The sequence below is a fragment of the Stegodyphus dumicola genome, chromosome 7 (genome assembly GCF_044657685.1).
Source record: "Stegodyphus dumicola isolate Sdum_Otavi_A_Nest chromosome 7, ASM4465768v1".
NCBI classification, from domain to species: Eukaryota; Metazoa; Arthropoda; class Arachnida; order Araneae; family Eresidae; genus Stegodyphus; species Stegodyphus dumicola.
The window spans coordinates 165,402,016-165,422,003 of NC_140774.1; the positions used below are offsets into that span (position 1 = coordinate 165,402,016).

At 30.6% G+C, this 19,988-nt stretch overlaps 1 protein-coding gene and 1 long non-coding RNA gene across 8 annotated transcripts in view; one reads left to right on the forward strand and one right to left on the reverse strand.

The window, feature by feature from the left end:
• LOC118183033 (uncharacterized) overlaps positions 1 to 3,275 on the forward strand; it is a 64,289-nt gene extending 61,014 nt beyond the window's left edge. The window contains exon 3 of the long non-coding RNA XR_015042243.1: positions 2,431 to 3,275. This is a non-coding gene — a long non-coding RNA (uncharacterized LOC118183033). The remainder of the gene's footprint in view (positions 1 to 2,430) is intronic.
• LOC118185380 (potassium voltage-gated channel subfamily KQT member 1-like) overlaps positions 1 to 19,988 on the reverse strand; it is a 191,094-nt gene that overhangs the window by 8,463 nt on the left and 162,643 nt on the right. For all 7 annotated transcript variants that reach the window (XR_015042242.1, XM_085821054.1, XM_085821057.1 and 4 more), the window contains 8 exons: positions 17,283 to 17,409; positions 17,092 to 17,170; positions 15,966 to 16,062; positions 13,621 to 13,764; positions 12,626 to 12,736; positions 11,584 to 11,679; positions 8,725 to 8,817; positions 6,628 to 6,754 (listed from right to left, as the gene is read on the reverse strand). Coding sequence is in view for 6 of the 7 variants with exons in the window: in XM_085821054.1 (XP_085677180.1) it covers positions 6,628 to 6,754; positions 8,725 to 8,817; positions 11,584 to 11,679; positions 12,626 to 12,736; positions 13,621 to 13,764; positions 15,966 to 16,062; positions 17,092 to 17,170; positions 17,283 to 17,409 (874 nt within the window). In the remaining variant the exon portion in view is untranslated. The remainder of the gene's footprint in view (positions 1 to 6,627; positions 6,755 to 8,724; positions 8,818 to 11,583; positions 11,680 to 12,625; positions 12,737 to 13,620; positions 13,765 to 15,965; positions 16,063 to 17,091; positions 17,171 to 17,282; positions 17,410 to 19,988) is intronic.

A 19,988-nucleotide genomic window follows, 5' to 3' on the forward strand; every position in this document is an offset into this window, starting at 1 on the left:
GAATTATATGCTGTGTTTGTGAAATGTTGTTTTGAGCATTACAGTGAAGAAGCATAGAAATCTAATAAACGTATGTAAATAAAAATATGTAAAGCATACAGTACATACATACTCTTATAGAGCCATAATTAAACAACATCTTTGTGCAGTTTCATGGATTTAGGCTTAATAATGAAAAACCTTTCTCCACTGGACAGATTCTCGTGAAAGAAACAATGGGCCCTAGTGGTACATGTGTGTTTATGCTTTCCTTCCTGAAAGTATTAATGATTCATTCTTAAGAATAAGTAAAATGTAATTTCATGTTCTTTTATATGCACGAATAGGACTGGTGGAAATGAATCAAGCATAGAACTTGCAAATTAGTTGATTTTACTTGGTATAGATGACAGTAGGAATACTAAAAAATTTCCTGCATAATGATGATGAATCTGGAGTTTTTTTTTTTTTTTTTTCCAGGAAATTTTATTGCTATATTTTGAATGTGTGTTATAGCTAGAAATAGCACTAAAGTGAAAGCTAGAGAACCTTTCTTGAATGAGTAATCTGATTCTGAAGACAAAAATATTTTATCAGATAATGAAATCCACTGGGATTCAGATAATTTTGGAAAATGATTCAAGTGAAAAAAGATTCTACCAGTGTGAAACAGTGGTACAAAATTAACAGTAGTTTCCCCACTCCAAGTTGCTTTGTTTTCACAGGCATACCTGGAATGAAATATTTCAGACCCTCTTGAATATTTTGAAGATAGTAAACTTATAAATCACATTGTTTCAGAAATGAACTATTATGCATGAGAAAATTCCTGAGCAAAAAGCTCTCACATGCCTATCACTGGTTTGATGTAACTACAAATGAATTGCATTGTATTTATTGCAGGAATATATGTTACAAGGAGTTATTGTCAAGTTAAGAATAAGATGGTACTGATCTTAAAGAAAACAGTCAAAATGTTGAGAGTTGCAAGCCTTTTCAGTTGCAAATGGTTTAATTTGATAATGAAGTTCCTTCACTTTGACAGAAATGATATTTGATTCATCACAACCTGAAACAAACACAAATTAGGACTATATTTAGTTATCTAAAGAAAGCGGTTTTGATAGTTTATACCCCTAATAAAGAGATCTGTATTAATTGATGTTTGTTATTGTATAAGGGAAGACTCCTTAGATGATCACAGATGATAGCATTTGATGCAGTATTTGTCACTGAAAAGTGATGCAGTATTTGCCACTGAAGAGCGATTTGGCATCAAGATGTTTATGCTTTGTTAATCTGAAGCTGGCTATATGTGGCCAATGGATTATATATATTGGAAAAGGACACAATTTCTCAGGAATATAAAGACTATTTGTCTGAGCCACTTTTAGAGAGCCAATATTGTATTACTATAAATAATAATTATGGCTCTCCGGAATTAGGTGAAATTTTGTTGAAGGACAGAAGAACTAAGATCAAACACTAAGATCAAATATAAAAAGGAGGACTTCTTCAAGAACTGAAAACTGGAAAATTAAATAAAGAGCAAATGACTGTATTTCAGAAAGGAAAAATTATAGTAATGCGATGAAAAGAAAAATATTTGCACTTTTAAGTTCAATTCATAATGCTACTATGGTCAAGACACAAAATAAAAATAAAATACTTGAAGTTGAAAAATCTAAGGTATCAATAATACCAGGGAAGACTTTTAGACCAACAGCTTGGATAACATGTTATGCAGTCTCAACAGATAGAATATTATAAGAAAATTGTTCACTTATTAGATATTTCTATTATACAACTCTTTCCAGTTATGAAAAATGAAAGGAAATAAAAAGGTCGGATTTGGAATTTAGACTTGAGTTGGCAGAAAGGATTGTGGAAAAATACCACACTAATACGTGTATCAAAATAAAATCTTCTAAATTCCAAAATAATATTTTATGACTAATTCAACATCACTTTCCTGAATATATACCTCTCACAGAAAAACTACTAAAACTATACTACTAGAAGGTACATAGTATGCTGTAGTAAAATGGATTCAAATGGAAAAATTCAGCTTGAAACATGGACTTACTGCACTGTGTACTCTAGTGCTGCACTGTGTACCAAGTACCATACCATGTTTTAAAGTCTACCACACATAAAGGTGTTTTTATGTATATTTCTTATTATAACATTATGTGCCCTTTTTGATTTGTAAATTAATTCCCTAACATGTACTGTTATATTTTTAAAATTCAGTACTAGACATTATTACATTGATAAATTAATAACGTGTGAATATGTAATGGCAAATAACAAAGTGATATGTTTATTATATGTTATAGCATATTTTACCATTTTTATTTTCTTCTTAAAAATCAGTGTAAAATAGTAACTTTCGAAAAATGAATGCATATTTTCTCTTTAGAAACAGGTCTGTATTTTTCTCATTCACAGGGAGAAAAGTACCAGCTGTTCCCATCGTGACTGACAAATATCATGCGTTCCGGGGAAGAAAATTGTCTAATCTCGAAACCTCCGAAGGAGTAAATAAAAAATAACCTTTCCTTTAAATTTCTGCCAGAATGATTGGTGAGAGTTTGATGACTGCTTTTATGTCTAAAATACATTTCCCATCCCCCAGAAATCTATTTAGTTTTAAATACAGGCTTTTGATATTCAAGCTGATAATAATTAAGATAAACGGTTAAAACAATTTTAGACCAGAAATGTCTCCTACTCCTTTGGCTTTTCTATTATAAATTGCATTTCTTATATGCTCAACTATCTGGAATTTATCAAGCTTTCTAGACAATTAAAATTTACTCTACATGATGAATTGATTGCAATGGTAAAAATAAGAACTATAAATTTTCCAAATTAATGCACACATCACAGAATCCAGAATATGTAAACAGTTTAACTCACAACAGGGAAAATTAATCAGATCAAAAGTAGGTTTTTCTAAAAAAATTTAATATTTCAACAAATATTTAGTGCTCAAACTGTGAATGTTGAAGCTGCAACTATGCATAAGACTAAAAATGATAAAATTTATTATTTTTTAAAGTGAAACAGGAAGTTAACATTTAACACTCCAAGGAATTTTGCATAAAAGTATGCATTTCCTATTTGTTACACAAAATTTCAGACAGCTCTTGAGAGATCTGATTTTGGATTGGATGTGTATCGGAAGAAAAGGATTCAAGATACAACACAGCATCATCATTATGGAATTATAATTTAAAAAATACAACTTATTTATAGAATTTTAGAGACTTCAGGGTTTCACAGCCAAATCTATAACAATCAGACCGTTATGGTGAATCAGGGTTGAGATTTACTCACATGATAAATGCATAATAAAAAAATTGTATCATGCAATTTCTACTATGTTTCATCAAAAGAAAGTGTTTTCAGAACATTATGTTACAAAAGAACTGTCTGTATTCTAATATTATGGGCATGTAGTTTTGGTTTGCTATTATTGAGACATTCTACAAATTTAAGAACAGTTCATCAAATTACTTATTTTTCAATTTTTTAATTCAGTCTGACTTATTTGAAATAATATCCGACATACATAGCATTTGAAATCCAAAAGAATGTTAAGAGATGATAGAGCACACCAAAAATTTTTATCATAAAATTTATGCTCATATTATTAAAGAGTTAAGTGCTAGAAGACACTTCCCCCCTCCCTACATGCAGACTCTCACAGTGCAAAAGACTGATATTTTCAGATGCATATATAAAAGCAACAGTTTTTCTCGTACCTCACAAAACGTCTTTCTGTATTCATTTTAATTTTGTACATACATTTTAATATATGACTCCATGTTACTTTTTAATAGATGATGCTTACATTTAGTTCCTTATAAGTCACAGCAACGTTGGAGTTTTCTCAAACCATCCAAGTAACATATGACTAAGAGATAATGAACTCACTTTTTTACTTCCTTCCCAATCATACCTTCAGAAAAAATTTCTACTTTATTTTCATTCAGCCACATGTTACACTCTGCATAATATTAGAGATCAAACCATCACGTTCACAGTTTATATGCCATCCTTAGTAACTTGGAAGGGATCACTGCGCAAATGAGAAAGAAGATAGCATTATCATGCTTTTACATTGCAAATAATGATATGCATGATGAAACTGAAGCATCGTGGTACATTAGTTTTCAACATGCAACCAGGCATTCTATGATGAACTGAGTTTGGTTCTATGTTACAGCTGCTAACCCTTGAAATTGGAGAAACTGGGAGGTTTCCCATGCTGTGTAGTTAAGCAATTTCAAGAAAACACCAAAATTTGCTTTATAATGTATGATTCAAGTTATAGAACTATTTATAATGGGATTCTGATGTAAAATAAGTTGCTATTTAAATAAATATTCTAAGTTTTATGTTTTTTGCCAAATTTTATCTCATTTTGTAATTTTCTGAAACTTTTATACTAACAAAACACTGAGTACAGAAGAGCTTTTTATTTTATCAAAATTCTTTTAAACACAATGAAAATTTAATAACTGATGTCAAACAATAAAAATGAATTAATTTATTACAGTAGAAGTGCAGAAATCCGCAAAGCTTGGGACCAGAAGTAGTGCGGATTTTAAGATTTTGCGGATTTCAAGACAGAAAAGATAAATCGTAATATTCGGACTAAAAGTGCAAAATAAATACGATTTACTTATTAGATACATTTAATTAAATTATTATATACATTATTACAATAATTTATTATATGCATTAAGTTATTATTACATATATAAATTGATTATATTATTCATTGTATTATATGTACAAGACAGCATCGAGGTTTGCTGATTTCGCCTCATGCAAAGATTTCCAGTTTTGGATTACAGAGTTAGAATCACTTGCTGTAAAATTTCAACAGTGTTTCTTTATTTTTCCATATATCATACAAAGTTCGTGTCACAATTCCATATGATTCTGCTATAAACCGAGGAGTAGCACCTGCCTCCATCTTCTGCAGAATTTCCACTTTTTGCAATGTGTCAGTCGTCAATGCAACGTGTTTACGTTTTTTAACGTTGCAAACAGTAAAATCATGAGTACATTTCTTATCTGCCATAGTATTAAAAAGCGCTGAAATTTAAAATATTCTTAATTTATCCACAAAATATCCGGATATAAAAACGGCAGCACTAAACAATCTTATGAAATAACAAAGCTCAGAAAATACACAAACGTGAATCGTGAACTTGGAAGAAGAGTGAATAGTCTGCTTTTTTACTTAGATGCAGATTGGAGGGGGGGGGAACTTTTATCATGATGTCAATAATTTGGTATTTCCATTATGACTCATTATTATTCGCTAACTATGACGTCATTATACGTTAAGTATTTTTTCCTTCGATATTTTGTACTCCGTTTGCAGTTTCTGGAACCTATAAACTGAATGCGAGGAACGCTTGAGAGGCAACGCTGATTTTAGGAGTTAACGGATTTTTGGTATTTGACTGTATTAACTGCAAATTTAAAACACTATAGCACATGAAAATAAATGAAAAAAATCAAAACATCTTTTCATTTCATATCGTATAGGTGCAAGATCCTTCACCTCAACTTGAGCATTTACATGGATTTGATATTCTTGAGAAGAAGCCAGTTTTTGCACTTTTCTTCACCCATACATCTCATGTTATTAAATAAGCCATTCTGGTTTGTTTGACAGATTTCTGTAGGATGAAACTGTGTCTATAATGGCAAAACAAAATGCTATCGGGCACTGACATGAAAAACCGGAAGTCTCATGGGAAAACTAGGAGAGTTGGCAGCTATGCAACGTGTTCTATCATTCCTTAATCCTCTAAGAGGTCAAACTATCACTACTATCCAGAAACTAAATCGCTACTCATAGGACAACACCAGGACTCTAGAAAATTAGTTTAGTTTAATCGAAATTAATCTATTGTAAATAAAAATGAATTTCATTTGTGAGAAATTTAAAGACATGTGAAAAAAAGACCTAAAAATGACCTTTAAAAGTGCGAAAAAGACCTTGAGCTAAAAAATACAAAAAGAGAAAGAAAGAGGCAAATTGCCCAAAAGTTTAATTGAATATAGTTGATGTTGCAAACTAAAAATATATACTTTAAATATGCATCATCAGGAGCAGTAAATATTTCTTTCCCTTTGTTACATCAAGAAATCCAACAAACCACATTAAGGTAGCATATATGGGTCATTTTAAAATTATAATCAAGAAAATACCACTTACTCTAGGAAACTTTAGTGTTTCAGGATAAACCCACTTAAAAGGTTCCATTTAATTCTATTAGTTTTGAAACACTCTGGGACTAACTAAATGATATAAATGTAAGTAAAATCTTTAATGGTCATCATGCAAAAATGCACATGCATTTTATATTTATGTTTATTGCTATTTTATTCCATTCATGAAATTAAAAGCTAGTTTGGAAAAGCAGCATTAATTTTATGGTATAGCAGAATTAATCCTAACAAATGAATTTGTAGTGCTTTCAGAAGAAATGTGAATAGTGCTATTAATTAGCACTGCACTAGCATGGTACATATGAGAATCATTTATGGCAAACATGAATTTGCATTTTATTTCAAATATGCAAACAAAGAAAAGTAAAAATCAGTATATTAAATAACCTGATTTGGGTTCTTCTAAAGTTACAGCAATTTCTCCACAAGACCTATCATTCTGGTCATTTTTTTCACTTTCAGCTTTGTACTTTATTAGCCTTCTTCGCCTTAGAGCTGCCATTGTTTTATTGTACTGAAACAGAAGACAAAATTAAAGAAAAGAAAATAGTAATTTATAATAAATACTAAAAGTATGATTTAACAAAAAAGATAATTTATTTCAGAAAAGTACTCAATGGTTAACCTTTGTGAAAGAAACTCAAAAATGTCACATGCAAAAGTTACTTTTAATTAATGAACAAATGAAGTTAAAGGTCAATAAAATAAATAAATACATAAAAAGAATTAAAAAAATATCTTAGGTCTTGCCAGTGGCAACACATTTTTGTTCAAACTACAGAATTTTCTGTTTAAATATGAAATATAAATACCTTATGATTTTTTGAGTGGCAACATATTGTTTTTAAGTAGATGAATTCTTAAAACTAACAAAAAATTCAATATACAAAATTCTGGCTTGGAGATGCACATGTTCATGTGGAAGACTACATGTGTTCAATATTTGAGTGCTCTAGGGGCTGTCCTTTTAAAACAATGCAAGGAACATAGGCATAGATTCATTATTTCAATATGCTAAAAACTGCATACACATATTACTATATTACTACTGCATCTAACAAAATCATTTACTTCTTATTAAAAAAATTCTGTAGTTAAAAGTATAAACTCAAATGTAAATACAGAGCAGTTTTTTATTTTTTAAATACCAGTGCATCTATATCCAGAGCCATTATAAGAACCATGCTACAGGACTTACGGGCAATAAAATTTTTAGAATTTAAAAGGCACTGGACAGTAGAATTAAGAGATAGAAATAGCATCAGCTGGCAACCTTGTATCTAGTCTGAAAGATGCAATAGCATACATTTCGCGATCATTATATGATGATTGCTACAACAATATTCAAGATCATACAGAAGAGAAATGTAAAGTACGAAATTAGGCTTATAAGGCATTTTCTCCCTTCCTTCTGCATATGTTTGTGGCGCAACAGTAGCACACTCGGCGCGTATTCGAGAGGTCCAGGTTCGATTCCCAGTGAGGGCATTGCTCATTTTTCATGTCTTCTGCTTCAATACAACCGAATGATTCTATAGTGGTGCCCGAGCTAGTAAGGTGGTGGATGATGATTCTTCACCACTAGGATTTGACGACTAGGTCCAGTAATCCCCAGTCATCCTTTAAAAAGGAAAGTAAACAAAGTATTTTCTCCCTCCTTCCAGCATGTCTGTGGTGTAATGGTTAGCACACTCGGTGCATGTCTGAGAGGTCTGTGGTTCGAGTCCCGGTGATGGATTTGCACATTTTTCATCTCTCCTGCTACAAAAATAACATAATGTCTCTATAGGCTAAAAAGGAAACATTTTTTGTCTTTTGAAGGAGAAGAAATGCTTGAAAGGCTTTGAAATTGAAGCTTTTATTCAAAATGTATTCCTAAAAATATATGAAAAAGTGAAAATCAGGAATAAAGAAAGTTCTACTTCCTGCTTTTACTCTAACACAGCATTTCAAAGGCAAGCAGTTATGTATATTTTGGAAAGATGTTCATGGCTCTCCACAAGAAGAATGTCTGAAGATCTTACATCTGACTTTGATGTACATCTGCCACCTTTCAGGAAAAAGTTTGCTTTGATGCATCTCTGCACATCTGTTCCCTTAAGAGTACGTTTCTACAATATGATGTTCATTCATTAAGGGTTAAAGAAACTGAGTTTTTCTTCAACACAAAATGAATGAACATCTTATTCATTAAGAATTAAATCCAGTTTCTAAGAAGGAAGACCATCTCAATGAGGATGTAAACTGTAATTTTATTTTTGTTTATAATTGATTTTTCACAGTTTATGTCATATATTTTCAATGTAAAAATAATTACACTTTAAATTTATTATTTTCACATAGCATAAATAAATTCATGTGTACAATTTTCTAATAAGCATTTAAACATGCAAAGAAGAAATTCGTTGAACAAGAAAAATCAAAGTGTTCATATTAGATTCATATTCATATTTGATACATCAATTCATATTAGATTTTATTTACCTTAGTTGTATTAGTAGATGGGCTCTTCAAATGAATTTTCCATGTTGCTACAGAATTGAAATGTTTATCAGCAGCATAACATCGCCATAATGTCTGAAAGACAACAGTTTAAATACATATATTAAGCATTTTACAAACAATACGTTTACAGCATACAAATAAGCAACATGTAAACAATACATTTGCATACAAATTAAGCATACAAATGTTTTCATAGCATTACTTTTAAAACATCTTCTGGCGAACTTTGCACCTAAACAAATTATGCATTTCAAAGATACTCAATACTTTTTCTGTTTATATTTCAAAATTGTTTAAACATAAAAACCATGAGAAAATTCAAACTAAAAATTTACAATGCATGGGTGAAAATACAAGGCTACCTGCCTGAAATTTAAGAAAAAATTCAAATTTTTAGTAGTATAATATTTTGAAGAAATCTAAATATTACTTATTTGCACGATGTAAAAACGTATTGTAATCATGAAAAAATTTAGATATCATTTTTCAATAGAAATATCCATTTTGACTCTTCCCAAATCTATTTGGGTGATTTTGTGTGATGTCTGCCAGGACGGAGAGAATACTGGAATGTTTTTTCCCAAACGGATTGCAAAATGGATTTATTGTTTCAAAAGGGATTTTTGTCAGGACATATGCATGTATGTATCTCGCATAACTCAAAAACATTTAGCTGTAGAATGTTGAAATTCTGTGTATCAGACTGCTTGTATCTGAATGTAAATATCTAAGTCATGCCTAAAGGATACCCACTTGCAGGTTCTATAGTTAGTCATGATATTCCTAGCTTGTAAACTCCAACAACATTACTTCCAAGGCTATTGTTACAAGATTTATGAAAGTCAAAAATAACTTTGTATTGTGCGTTACCACCAGATATTGTGAATAAATTCTCAAAACGATATAAAAATGCATATAAAATGAAAAATGTGACTTTGCTTCATTTATTCCATAGGGGCTTTGTCCCTAAAGGAGTATTGTCTTCATTTTGCCATTTTGTGTCAGAACCCTATAAACAGTGTATCACTTTTTAAATCATTACTACTAAATACTATCACACTTGTATTATATTTAAAGAAATTAAACAACGAAGAATCTGCATAAATGCGTGTATGTTTCTCGCATTCTCATAAAACAATGGTACCCAGAGTCATCCAATTTTGAATGATGTAATCCTACTGTGAATATGGGCATCTGAAAGCCCAAATTTGAAATTTGTTTTATTATCGATTTCATATTCTGTAAAATGAATTTTTGATTAACAAACTCAATAATTTAAAAGCGAGCAATGACAACACTCTATGGGGGGGGGGGCAACCTTTTTATTTCCAGCGTGCGTGGAACTGTGTATCAAATTCTAAAGATATGCTCATTTTAAAATTATTTTACGACATTGCTGTTGAATGAATTTTGACTGAATTTTATGGTTAAGTGCAAAGAACATGATATTTAATAAATAAAGGTAACACACAAAATGTTAAAAAAATGCCCCTTTGGACGTAATTTGAAATGTGAAACCTTTCAGACTTTTTTTTATGGTAATTAATTCATTTTTTGAATTGCATGTTATTATTGATACTAGCAAAGGTGTGTACGCTGCATGTATCTTTGCAGTTAATTCTGACGTGAAAGTGTTAGACTTGTGAATTCTAGCTTGGTCTACCAGATAAAATAACACTTGTTCGATTCTACTCATACTCATTTGGTGGATAAAATAGCTGAGAACAGATCAATTTTCATGACCAACCGGGTTCAAGCAATTCGTCAATTGAAAAACACTCAGGCATGGAAGCATGTTCCGAGGAGTATGAATATTGCTGATTTGCTGTCATGCGGCTGTTCTGCTTAGGGCATGATTGCTTACTGGTGGTGGAAGGGGCCTTCATAGCTAAGGAAAAATTCTGAATACTGGCCAGTCGGAAAACTGATAGTTAGCCTAAAGAAATAGATGCAGAAAGAAAAAAGATTAAAATGGTAACCACTGATTTGGCAAAAGGGCTCGGGCATCTAAGCATATCAAATCAAGATAAATTAGAGAGTTTGCTTGGATTCAAGATTTGTAAATAGCTGTCGGCAAACTCGTATTAAGTGTAAAAACCCAGAACTTTGGTTTACTGAAATTGAAAATTCTGAGAAGCATTTGATTCATTCAGTTCAAAGCTACTGTTTATCTGATATAAAATTTTTAAATTTTGTTATGTTATAAATAAGGATAATTATTTTAAGAATAAGAACTAAGGTAATTAATTGAGATGATGAAAAATCCTTCCAGCATCTAACATTACCAGACATACATGAATTTACTAGGATTAAATTTATATTGATGAAAAAATCTCGCGCTGGAATTTAAATAATGCAAATTTTATTAAGAGAATGATTTTAGATAATTAAAACTAGGAAAATAAACATGTTTTATATAACTGCATGATATGTAAATGTTTGAAAGTTAAATCTACGTCAAGTGAACCTACACCTTTACCACTAGACCATGTAACAGACAAAGAAAGCTTTTGAAGTTGGAACTGGTTTGGCTACGCATTTGTTTTTGAAAACTGAAGAAAATGTGTGGGTAGTATCGTTTACTTGTCCTGTGCTTCAAGCCATTTATCTGGAACTGGTAAATTCTTTATCTTCTGATGCTTTTTGTGTTCACACTTGGATGGTTTATTGCTAGGAACAGTTTATTATGATAATGAACCCAGTTTCAGAAGGGAATTTAATGATCTGTCTAAATTAGATTTCTAGACTGAGAAAAAATTTCTAGAGAGATCTACACATAAAATAATTTGAAAATTTAATTTTGATTCTTTGTCCATATAATAAAAATTTATGGATTACTTGTATAAGAGTAGCAGCTGCTGGAATCTGACGACTGAAATGTTTTTGTCTTTGCTGTTGCTGAACTTTCAGAGCAAAACCAGAGCCCAGAATACCCTGTTGAAAAACATAGTTAATAGTGATGTTAGAAATTAAGGTTAAAGACATTTAACCCTCTGACTGCTCAATTTGTGGACCGAAATCACTTCAAAAATTGTGTAATTTATTTTTTTGCATATTTTAAAATCTATATATACTGGAGAATTGAAAAATGCATTTCCCTTTCTAGATAATATTTTTTTTATATAGCTTTTTATCATGAGAAACTAAGTTGCCAGGGAAACCAATTTCAGACGTTACACACACACACACACACACACACACACACACACACACACACACACACACAAAAAAAAAAAAAAAAAAAAAAATTGTTTTTAAATAAATTTTAGTCGAATTACAATTTCTATTTATTGCATAATATAAAAAAGTAAAATATATAAAATTTAAGAATATATAAAGCACTGAGGAAAAATATTTCAGAAATGCAGTTTAGTATGATAGAGTATAAAATAGGGTTCAAGGCAAAGTCCAACTTCACAATCTTTGCACCAGATTCAATAAATCTAATTATTCAATAAATCTAATTATTAAATCTAATTAATAATTCAATAATTTAATTAAATAATTAAGATAATTCTTGCATGTTTCCTAGCAGCCATTTCTGTAAGAAAAAAGTGGCAAAAAGTGGAGTTTGAGCGCTAATACCACGTGCCTTTTCAAAAATGCCACAATTTAGTGGACAGTTAACGGCATCTGTTGGCCAAAGCATAAACTAAACATCTAATACTGTATATAATTTATTTCAGTGGTTAAACGGGATGCGCTCCTCAATAAAGAAAGAAAAACACATGCCAGCGGAAATCGCTTGATGAGCAGTTTTTTGCTACATTTGAGTTGCCTGTGGAAATCGCAGGATGAGCAGCCAGAGGGTTAATTATAAAAATATCGTATACGCATATTTTATATATAAAGATACAGTTTATGGAATAACTATACTTACGGCTGGAAGAGCAAAAAATGATACAGTGAACATAGCAGACAAACATGCGAGCAGGCGTCCTGACCATGTCAAAGGTACTTTATCACCATAACCTATAGTCATCATAGTTACCTAATAAATTAATTTTGTGTCATATTGTTGAACAAGTTTGAATAGTTTTCAGCAACATTTTGAAGTTAATTATTTTTAACATAATACAGATTCAAAAACTGGACATCAATTAGTGGAGAAGAAATATAGCTTAGAAACTTACAATTAAATCATACTTCTTTCATATTCTGTTGACAGCACTTAAAATTTAAATCAATACTTTGTAACAAAAACAGAATAGAGTAGTTAAAATTCAATTGTTATCCCAGCTGGTAAATAGTTTCATCCACCAACGAACTGAATCCAAACGTCTCATATTCCCTTTTCCTCACAGAAGACCCTCAAGAAGATTTCAGTCTAATTTACACATTTGTGATGGTTCTGAGGCATGAGGTTCACTTATACTCCGTGGTCTATTGCTGCTTACTTGTGTCACTATCACTAAGCATTCATGGGAAGTATGTTGTATAAGTTCCCGATTTTCTTGATTATGTTTAAACAACCTTGGGATTCAATTGTGAATCTGCTGGAAGTCAAATACTATGTCACTATCACAAATACTATGTCGCCTGTTTGATAAATTATGAAATTTGTTCTGCTTTGTGATGCGAGCATATGATTAGCCCACTTGATTTGCTACACAGTCCACTGTGATGTGGTAGGTGTTCTTGTCACATTTGAGATCATCCAATGTGGTGGTCCTGAGGTGTGAGGCTTGCTAGTATTTCTTAGAGCTTTAGCACTTCTAATTTTAGCAAATAAGCTCCATTATGAATAAAAATAAGTAAATAGCTTTGGCTTTAAAAAGAAGCTGTAGATGATATATTTTAACAATATGTTACAGAGACAAATATTAATAATTTTATGACATGATGCAATACTGAAATGAATGAGATATAACTTACCACACCCCACCAGAGAGCATCAGCGTATGTTGCAAATGCAGTTGATGGCATACTGTTGACAATGGCATCTTTTTCAATGAGGAACATAAAATAGGAAGAGAACACCAAGCCTAAGAAGCCTATGTATAATGCTGTAAACATTTCCTGAAATGTAATTTTTTATTACATTAATAGCAATTTTCAAACATGAAATACTAAGATAATTTATAACAGCATTTTAGCATCAATTTACACTATGTATGTCTACGAACATCATTCAGCTCAAAATTATATGAGAAAGCATAAGGATCTGACAGTTTTCCTAGTTATATTTTGAAGAAATGAAAAGAACACAGCTCAGATTAGATTATTTAAATACTATGTCAAAATATATGGGGGCTATCTGGCCAAGATGAAGGATGCTTTTGTGGAAGATTTCAAGAAACTGCCTTATTCACATAACACATGAAAAAAACCACAAAAACAACCATTCAGCCAACTTTATTTGCCAGGTTTGAACTCAGATTGAACTATCATTGTTCAGAAGTTTTAACTACTTGACCAATGGTTATATAAAATTATATGCCAGCACAACTATGAAGGGAGTATTACAATTTATTCAAACATACACATATCTTGAAAATTACATTTGAAAAGTGAATTATATTAAAATTAATGCAATCATGTAACTGCAAAATCATACATGAAAATTTTATGCTCATGAACACCTGAGTAGATTAAAAAAAATCTATCAAAATGCTTTTTAAAGACTACAAAAGTAAAATTAACAATATAAATTAACAATTGCTCTAAAAATTCCTAAAATTAACAATTGCTCTAAAAATTCATAATATATTAAAATAGTTGAAACTGAATTGAAATCAGGAAAATTATTCTGAAAATTATGACAGAAAAAGTGAAGTCTGCATAGTTTAAATTTCATTATAAAATAGCAGTATTATGGTTTTTGCTCCTTTTTTCCCCCACTTTGGCATCAAAATTTTCTTTACAATATTCTCTACTTTTGGCATTTGGTGTTCATTTCCTCTATACTTAACTCTAACATTATCAAAATATAAACAAATTGAAATACAGGCAATTTAGAGATTTACTGGAAGTCTTTCAGCTTTACCAGGGGCAGCTTCATAATGCTACCCCCATAAAATACCAATACCTTTATATAAAAACCAGTCACTATTTAAAGACAAATCGGTACTTTTCCGTTTAGCCGGCGCAAATCTCGCCAAGCAGACTTTATTGGCGACAACATACGGTATACAAATAAAAAATACTTAAAAAATGTTAGTTCTAAGAATTCTTTTTTTGAAGGCATAAACATTTTAATATCGCTTAAAATTTTATAAAAAGCCAATAAATAAAGACAATAAATTTGTAAAAAGACATTAATTTAAGAATTTACTATGCTTTCATGGTTCAACATCCTGATTCGCCGGTTCATATCACGTGAACCCAAACGATCTCATCTCACGTAAACTACTCTACAAAAATCTAATGCTCTCAGTAATTATCTACATTAATTTCAAGTTAAATCTTAATTTGGAAAACAAATTTAAATGCAAGAAATATTTTAATTCGTACGAATAGCTTACACAGAAATTATGTAAAACTGCAGTGCTTTACTTCGTTAATGCATTCTCATTAGAATTGATGAAGTTAACCCTTGACTTTACCTTTTCTATATTTTCGGCTTCGGGTAAGCGCTGTGATTGCATCCTGATTGACTTAATTACCGAAAATGGCCTTAGACATAAAACTAAACTAGTATCTGATAAAAATTCTATGTAATTATATGCTAGTATTGAAAGAAACAATCTGATAAGACAAAGCGGCGACTTGTTTTGAAAATGAGGCGTAAACGGTTACCAGCGAGAATATTCCGTTTGGCATCGGTTGTACCATTATTGGCGACTTCATCGCTTGCGCCGGCAAAACGGAAAAGTACCGACAAATCTTCATAAGGATATAGAACTGCCCATATATTTATCAAGATTTGTTACTAACTTGTAGAAAGCAGCCATAATAAGAGTACAGACAACTTGCGCTCAGCCACCACTATGCAACTAGGGATTAAGTTTGCTTTCTAATTAGTAAAGCAAATAAAATGATTCTACTCAGTGTTATCTCAACAGAAAGGTGCCTGTTTCTTTACAAAGACTACTTTTTCTTTTATAAAGATTTTTTTAACACTGACCAGTTTTATAAAAATATCAACACTTTTGTGGCAAGACTATTTTGAAGGCATTCCTTTGCTATGTGGCTTGGTTGTTCTGTATTATATTTATGCACAGTTATACTTATTCACAAGATGTGATATGCTGGCAAAACAATTTGTGCATGTTTCATACCTGTCGGTGTTCCATAACCACAGAACCTAAAAGCCTCCAACATCCACCTTCTCTGTCAACATGCAACATCCTGAGGATTTGCAGGAACCTCACACCCCTGAAAATTACACAAATATGTGCAAATGTAAATTATATTTATTGGAAGCAAAATTATTTTCATTTGAAATAAACTATTTATGAAGAACTAAAAAGTAACTTTAATATGATAGTAAAAATTCAAAATTATGTAGTAGATGATTGTTTTATGTTCATGTTATGTTTTTCAGAATGAAATGTTTAGGCTTTTCAAGCTTGATGAAATAAAAGCATGCAATAGAGTACAAGGGCTACTACTTTGAAAAACCTGCAGTTATTATATTTTTGGGTGCTGAATGTGAGAATTTAGAACATTCTTTTCATATGCAGTGATGAACAGCCACCAATTGGGGTGGCAGACTATCTAATCTGAATGTACTATGGAAGAGTAACTGAGTGACTCGCTTTTTCTTTCCTTCTTCTCACTCCTTCATATGGATATAAGGACAGTAATAAAACTCCCTCAAAACGACTCAATTATTGAACACTCTTAATATATATTAGGAAATATCTAATCTTATTCTACAATAAACATCTATTAATATGTTAAATAAATGCATTTCATTTGCAATTTTGTGTACAACATCTTTTTGGAAAACTATGATGATGCTTGGCACTATCCAGGAGACAAGGTAAGGAAAATTGTTCTTTTCCTTGTTCTTTTCTTAAAAATTACCAAAGTAAGGAAAAGAAAAATTGTTCTTTTCCTTACTTTGATAATTTGTTGTAGAAATATTTTACAAGACATTCATATTGGATGAACTGGTATGAAATATGACTGGTACATTGTACCAGCAGGTTTATGGGTAGACATTTCAAAGAAAGCAATCTGTGTAAAGAAATCCAATACAGATCATGAAATAAAATGAGTTCTTTATCAAGTGGGTATATGTCATTCAGATTGATCTACCTGCACTAAAATTAGAGATATTAAAAAAGGTATTTCCCATCTTATTTTGTGCATTCTATATTTAAAGAAATACTAAAGTTACTTTTTGATAATTCTTCATATCTCTAATGATTCTGAAATAAATCAGACTTGCATAAATACCTTATTGCTTTAGCACCAAACGAGTAGCCATCAGAACCAAGAATTATCACAAATATGCTTGACATGATGATAATGAAATCTTTTGAGGGAAAAAATTGAATAATTTTTATTTGAAACATACAAGAAATAACATACAGACCAAAAAATAATTGTGAAAATAAAATTCATTCAAATAAATTAAAAATAATTACCAATAATACAAATGGGTTTGGTGACAAATCTAAGACGACCCCATAAGCCTAAGTACTTGCTCCTACAACCAGCTGACCACACTCGAGCAACATATTCTGTGGTAAAAATAACAGCTAACACAACTTCCTAAAAGTACATTTCAAAATGAGGAGTTTTATAAAGCATTCACATTATTTGCATTAACCATTTTTCAGAAAAACTATGAGAAGAATTTTAGTTTCTACTTAACGTCTAGCAACTTCTTAATGTAAGGTAAAAAAAAAAAAAAAGGGAAAGAGAATTGAGATATATTAGGCAAATTATGCAGAGTTTTGAAATCAGATTATTTAATAACAAGAGCAGTTATGTGAACCAATTTTAGTTTCATGTTTTTGCTTCTAAAATAAAAGACATCTGCACCACCCCTTAAAACTATATTTGTTCTCTTGTTTTATATGAAGACAAATAATGTTAACAAAATGTATACTAAAATATTCCAAAGTGCCAGAAAAACTGGAACACCAATCAAACATTTATCAGGTACACTATTAGAAAATTGAATACAAAGAATCAGATACAAAATATCAGAAATACAAAGGAATCAATCAGAAAAACAAATATCAGAAATATATACAGAAATCGCTTCCATTGTTTCGGGAACCAATGTGAAAGTTCCGATACCGACTGTATTATAAATCAGCCAATTAGATTCATGTTTATGATATCACTGGTCACAGTGGATTATGGATAAAGGCAAGAAGATGACAGTCTTCTGAACGGGCTTTAAAATGAAACTCCTTCACATCTCTTTTTTAAGCCTAGTAGTAATAGACCAATTTTCACAGACAACTTGATAGCTATTACTAACAAAGATAAAGAATAATATTTGTTTCAAAGTAATGCCGGATATCACAGTACCTATAAAAGCCATGTTAAGGTCAAAATGAAGAAATCAATTCATTATGAAACATCTGTGCAAATTTCTGCAGAAAACGAGGTAAGATTTATTAAAATGTTTCTTATGCACGATGCTTACCAGTATTAATAATGTTTTTATTACGAATATTAAGTGTATATCAGTTAATTGAAAACTATTTCCAAGACCTTGAATAACGTTTTCCAAACTTTTAACAGGGTTTGTACACATTTCTGCACACTGAAATTCAGGACTTTTAAAGACCATTAATGAAAAAAATTAAGGACCTATGAGTGAATGGGAACTGAACAAATTCAATTAAAAATATTATCTATGCCTGAACTCCACTTTTGTAATACCATCCTAAAAATAAAATAGATTCATAAGTAGGATGCATTATTATTAAACATGACTTAATTAACATAATTATTAATTCTGAGAATAAAATATATGAAATTTATCAAGGAGCATTTTACATTTATAAAAACTAAACATATTTGAAAGGAGATAAGTGACATTTTATTTACGTTTTACTAACAGTTTTATGTTGATTTTATTTTATACCTCATTTTGTCACATACTTGCTCAGTCTAGAGCTTTAGTAAATAGTGAGCAGGTTTTATGCCAAGCGGCATAGGTTAAAATGAGAAGTAAAATCATAATCAGCATGAGGAACAACAAAAGACTGGCTGTTGTCCCTGCTGCTGCTTACCTGCAGGGGTTGTGTCTCAGTTAATATACTTCTAATAATAAAGGTTCTAATAAGCCACTAAAGCAGCAGAGGTGACAAGTTGTTTTGCACTGTTTTAAATCTCACTAGATGCGAAGAAAGTTTTACATGAATTTTTACATTTTTGTGTTTTATCTTATGACTACGGTAAGGGTTAATGAAAGGTAATAACTCGCTTTAATATGCAGAGATAATTTTTAAGGGCAAGCAGTTATAAATAATTAAATAAGGTATAAGATAACTATTAAATTTTCTTTTTTTTTAGCCCTATTAAAATCCCAACCTAATAAAATTTCACAGTTTAAAATACATATAATTTATGACATTGATTCTTAAAACGATATTCGGATAATAACACATAAAACATTTATGTTTTGTAGTAACAATACTCAACAAAATATTTATGCATCTTTTTTATTTGAAGCCTTTCCAGACATTTTGGCTAATATATATCGATTTCCTTCTCTTTAAGCACCTTTTTTAACAATTAGGAATTTGTCTCAATACACAAAAGAATGTTCTCACTAATTTCTGCGTGTTTTATCTCCTAACCTGTCCACAATGTACCTATGAAGGTTTATGATGGTTAGTCCTTGAAAAACAGTCGTTGTGTCAGTCCATAGTTTGAGCTAACATGTGCGTTATGGTAGATCTTTTCAATAAATACACTTAAAAATCTTTTTGAGCTGTATGATTTTAAAATAAAAAATTCTGCACATAAATTATGTAATGTACAAGATTAAAAATAATTTCAAAATTTTTTTTGAATACTTAAAATGTATACAGATAGTACTTTTTTATTAGTTATTATAAAATGAAGAAAAATGTATTATGAAAAATTATTAGTTTCACAGCTAGTACTGCATTGAATCAGTTGCACAAATCTATATATTTTTCTTTGTAGCATTTATATTATAGTATACAAAATGTGTTAATTTGCAGTTTATACTATCAATAGGATAATAGTCAGTTGCTAAAAATTAAATTTTAAGTTGCATAAAATTATATATTAATTTTGAACTGCGCAGAACATTGGCATCGTTACTTTTACATGATTTAAGTGCCAACTGCATTTACAGT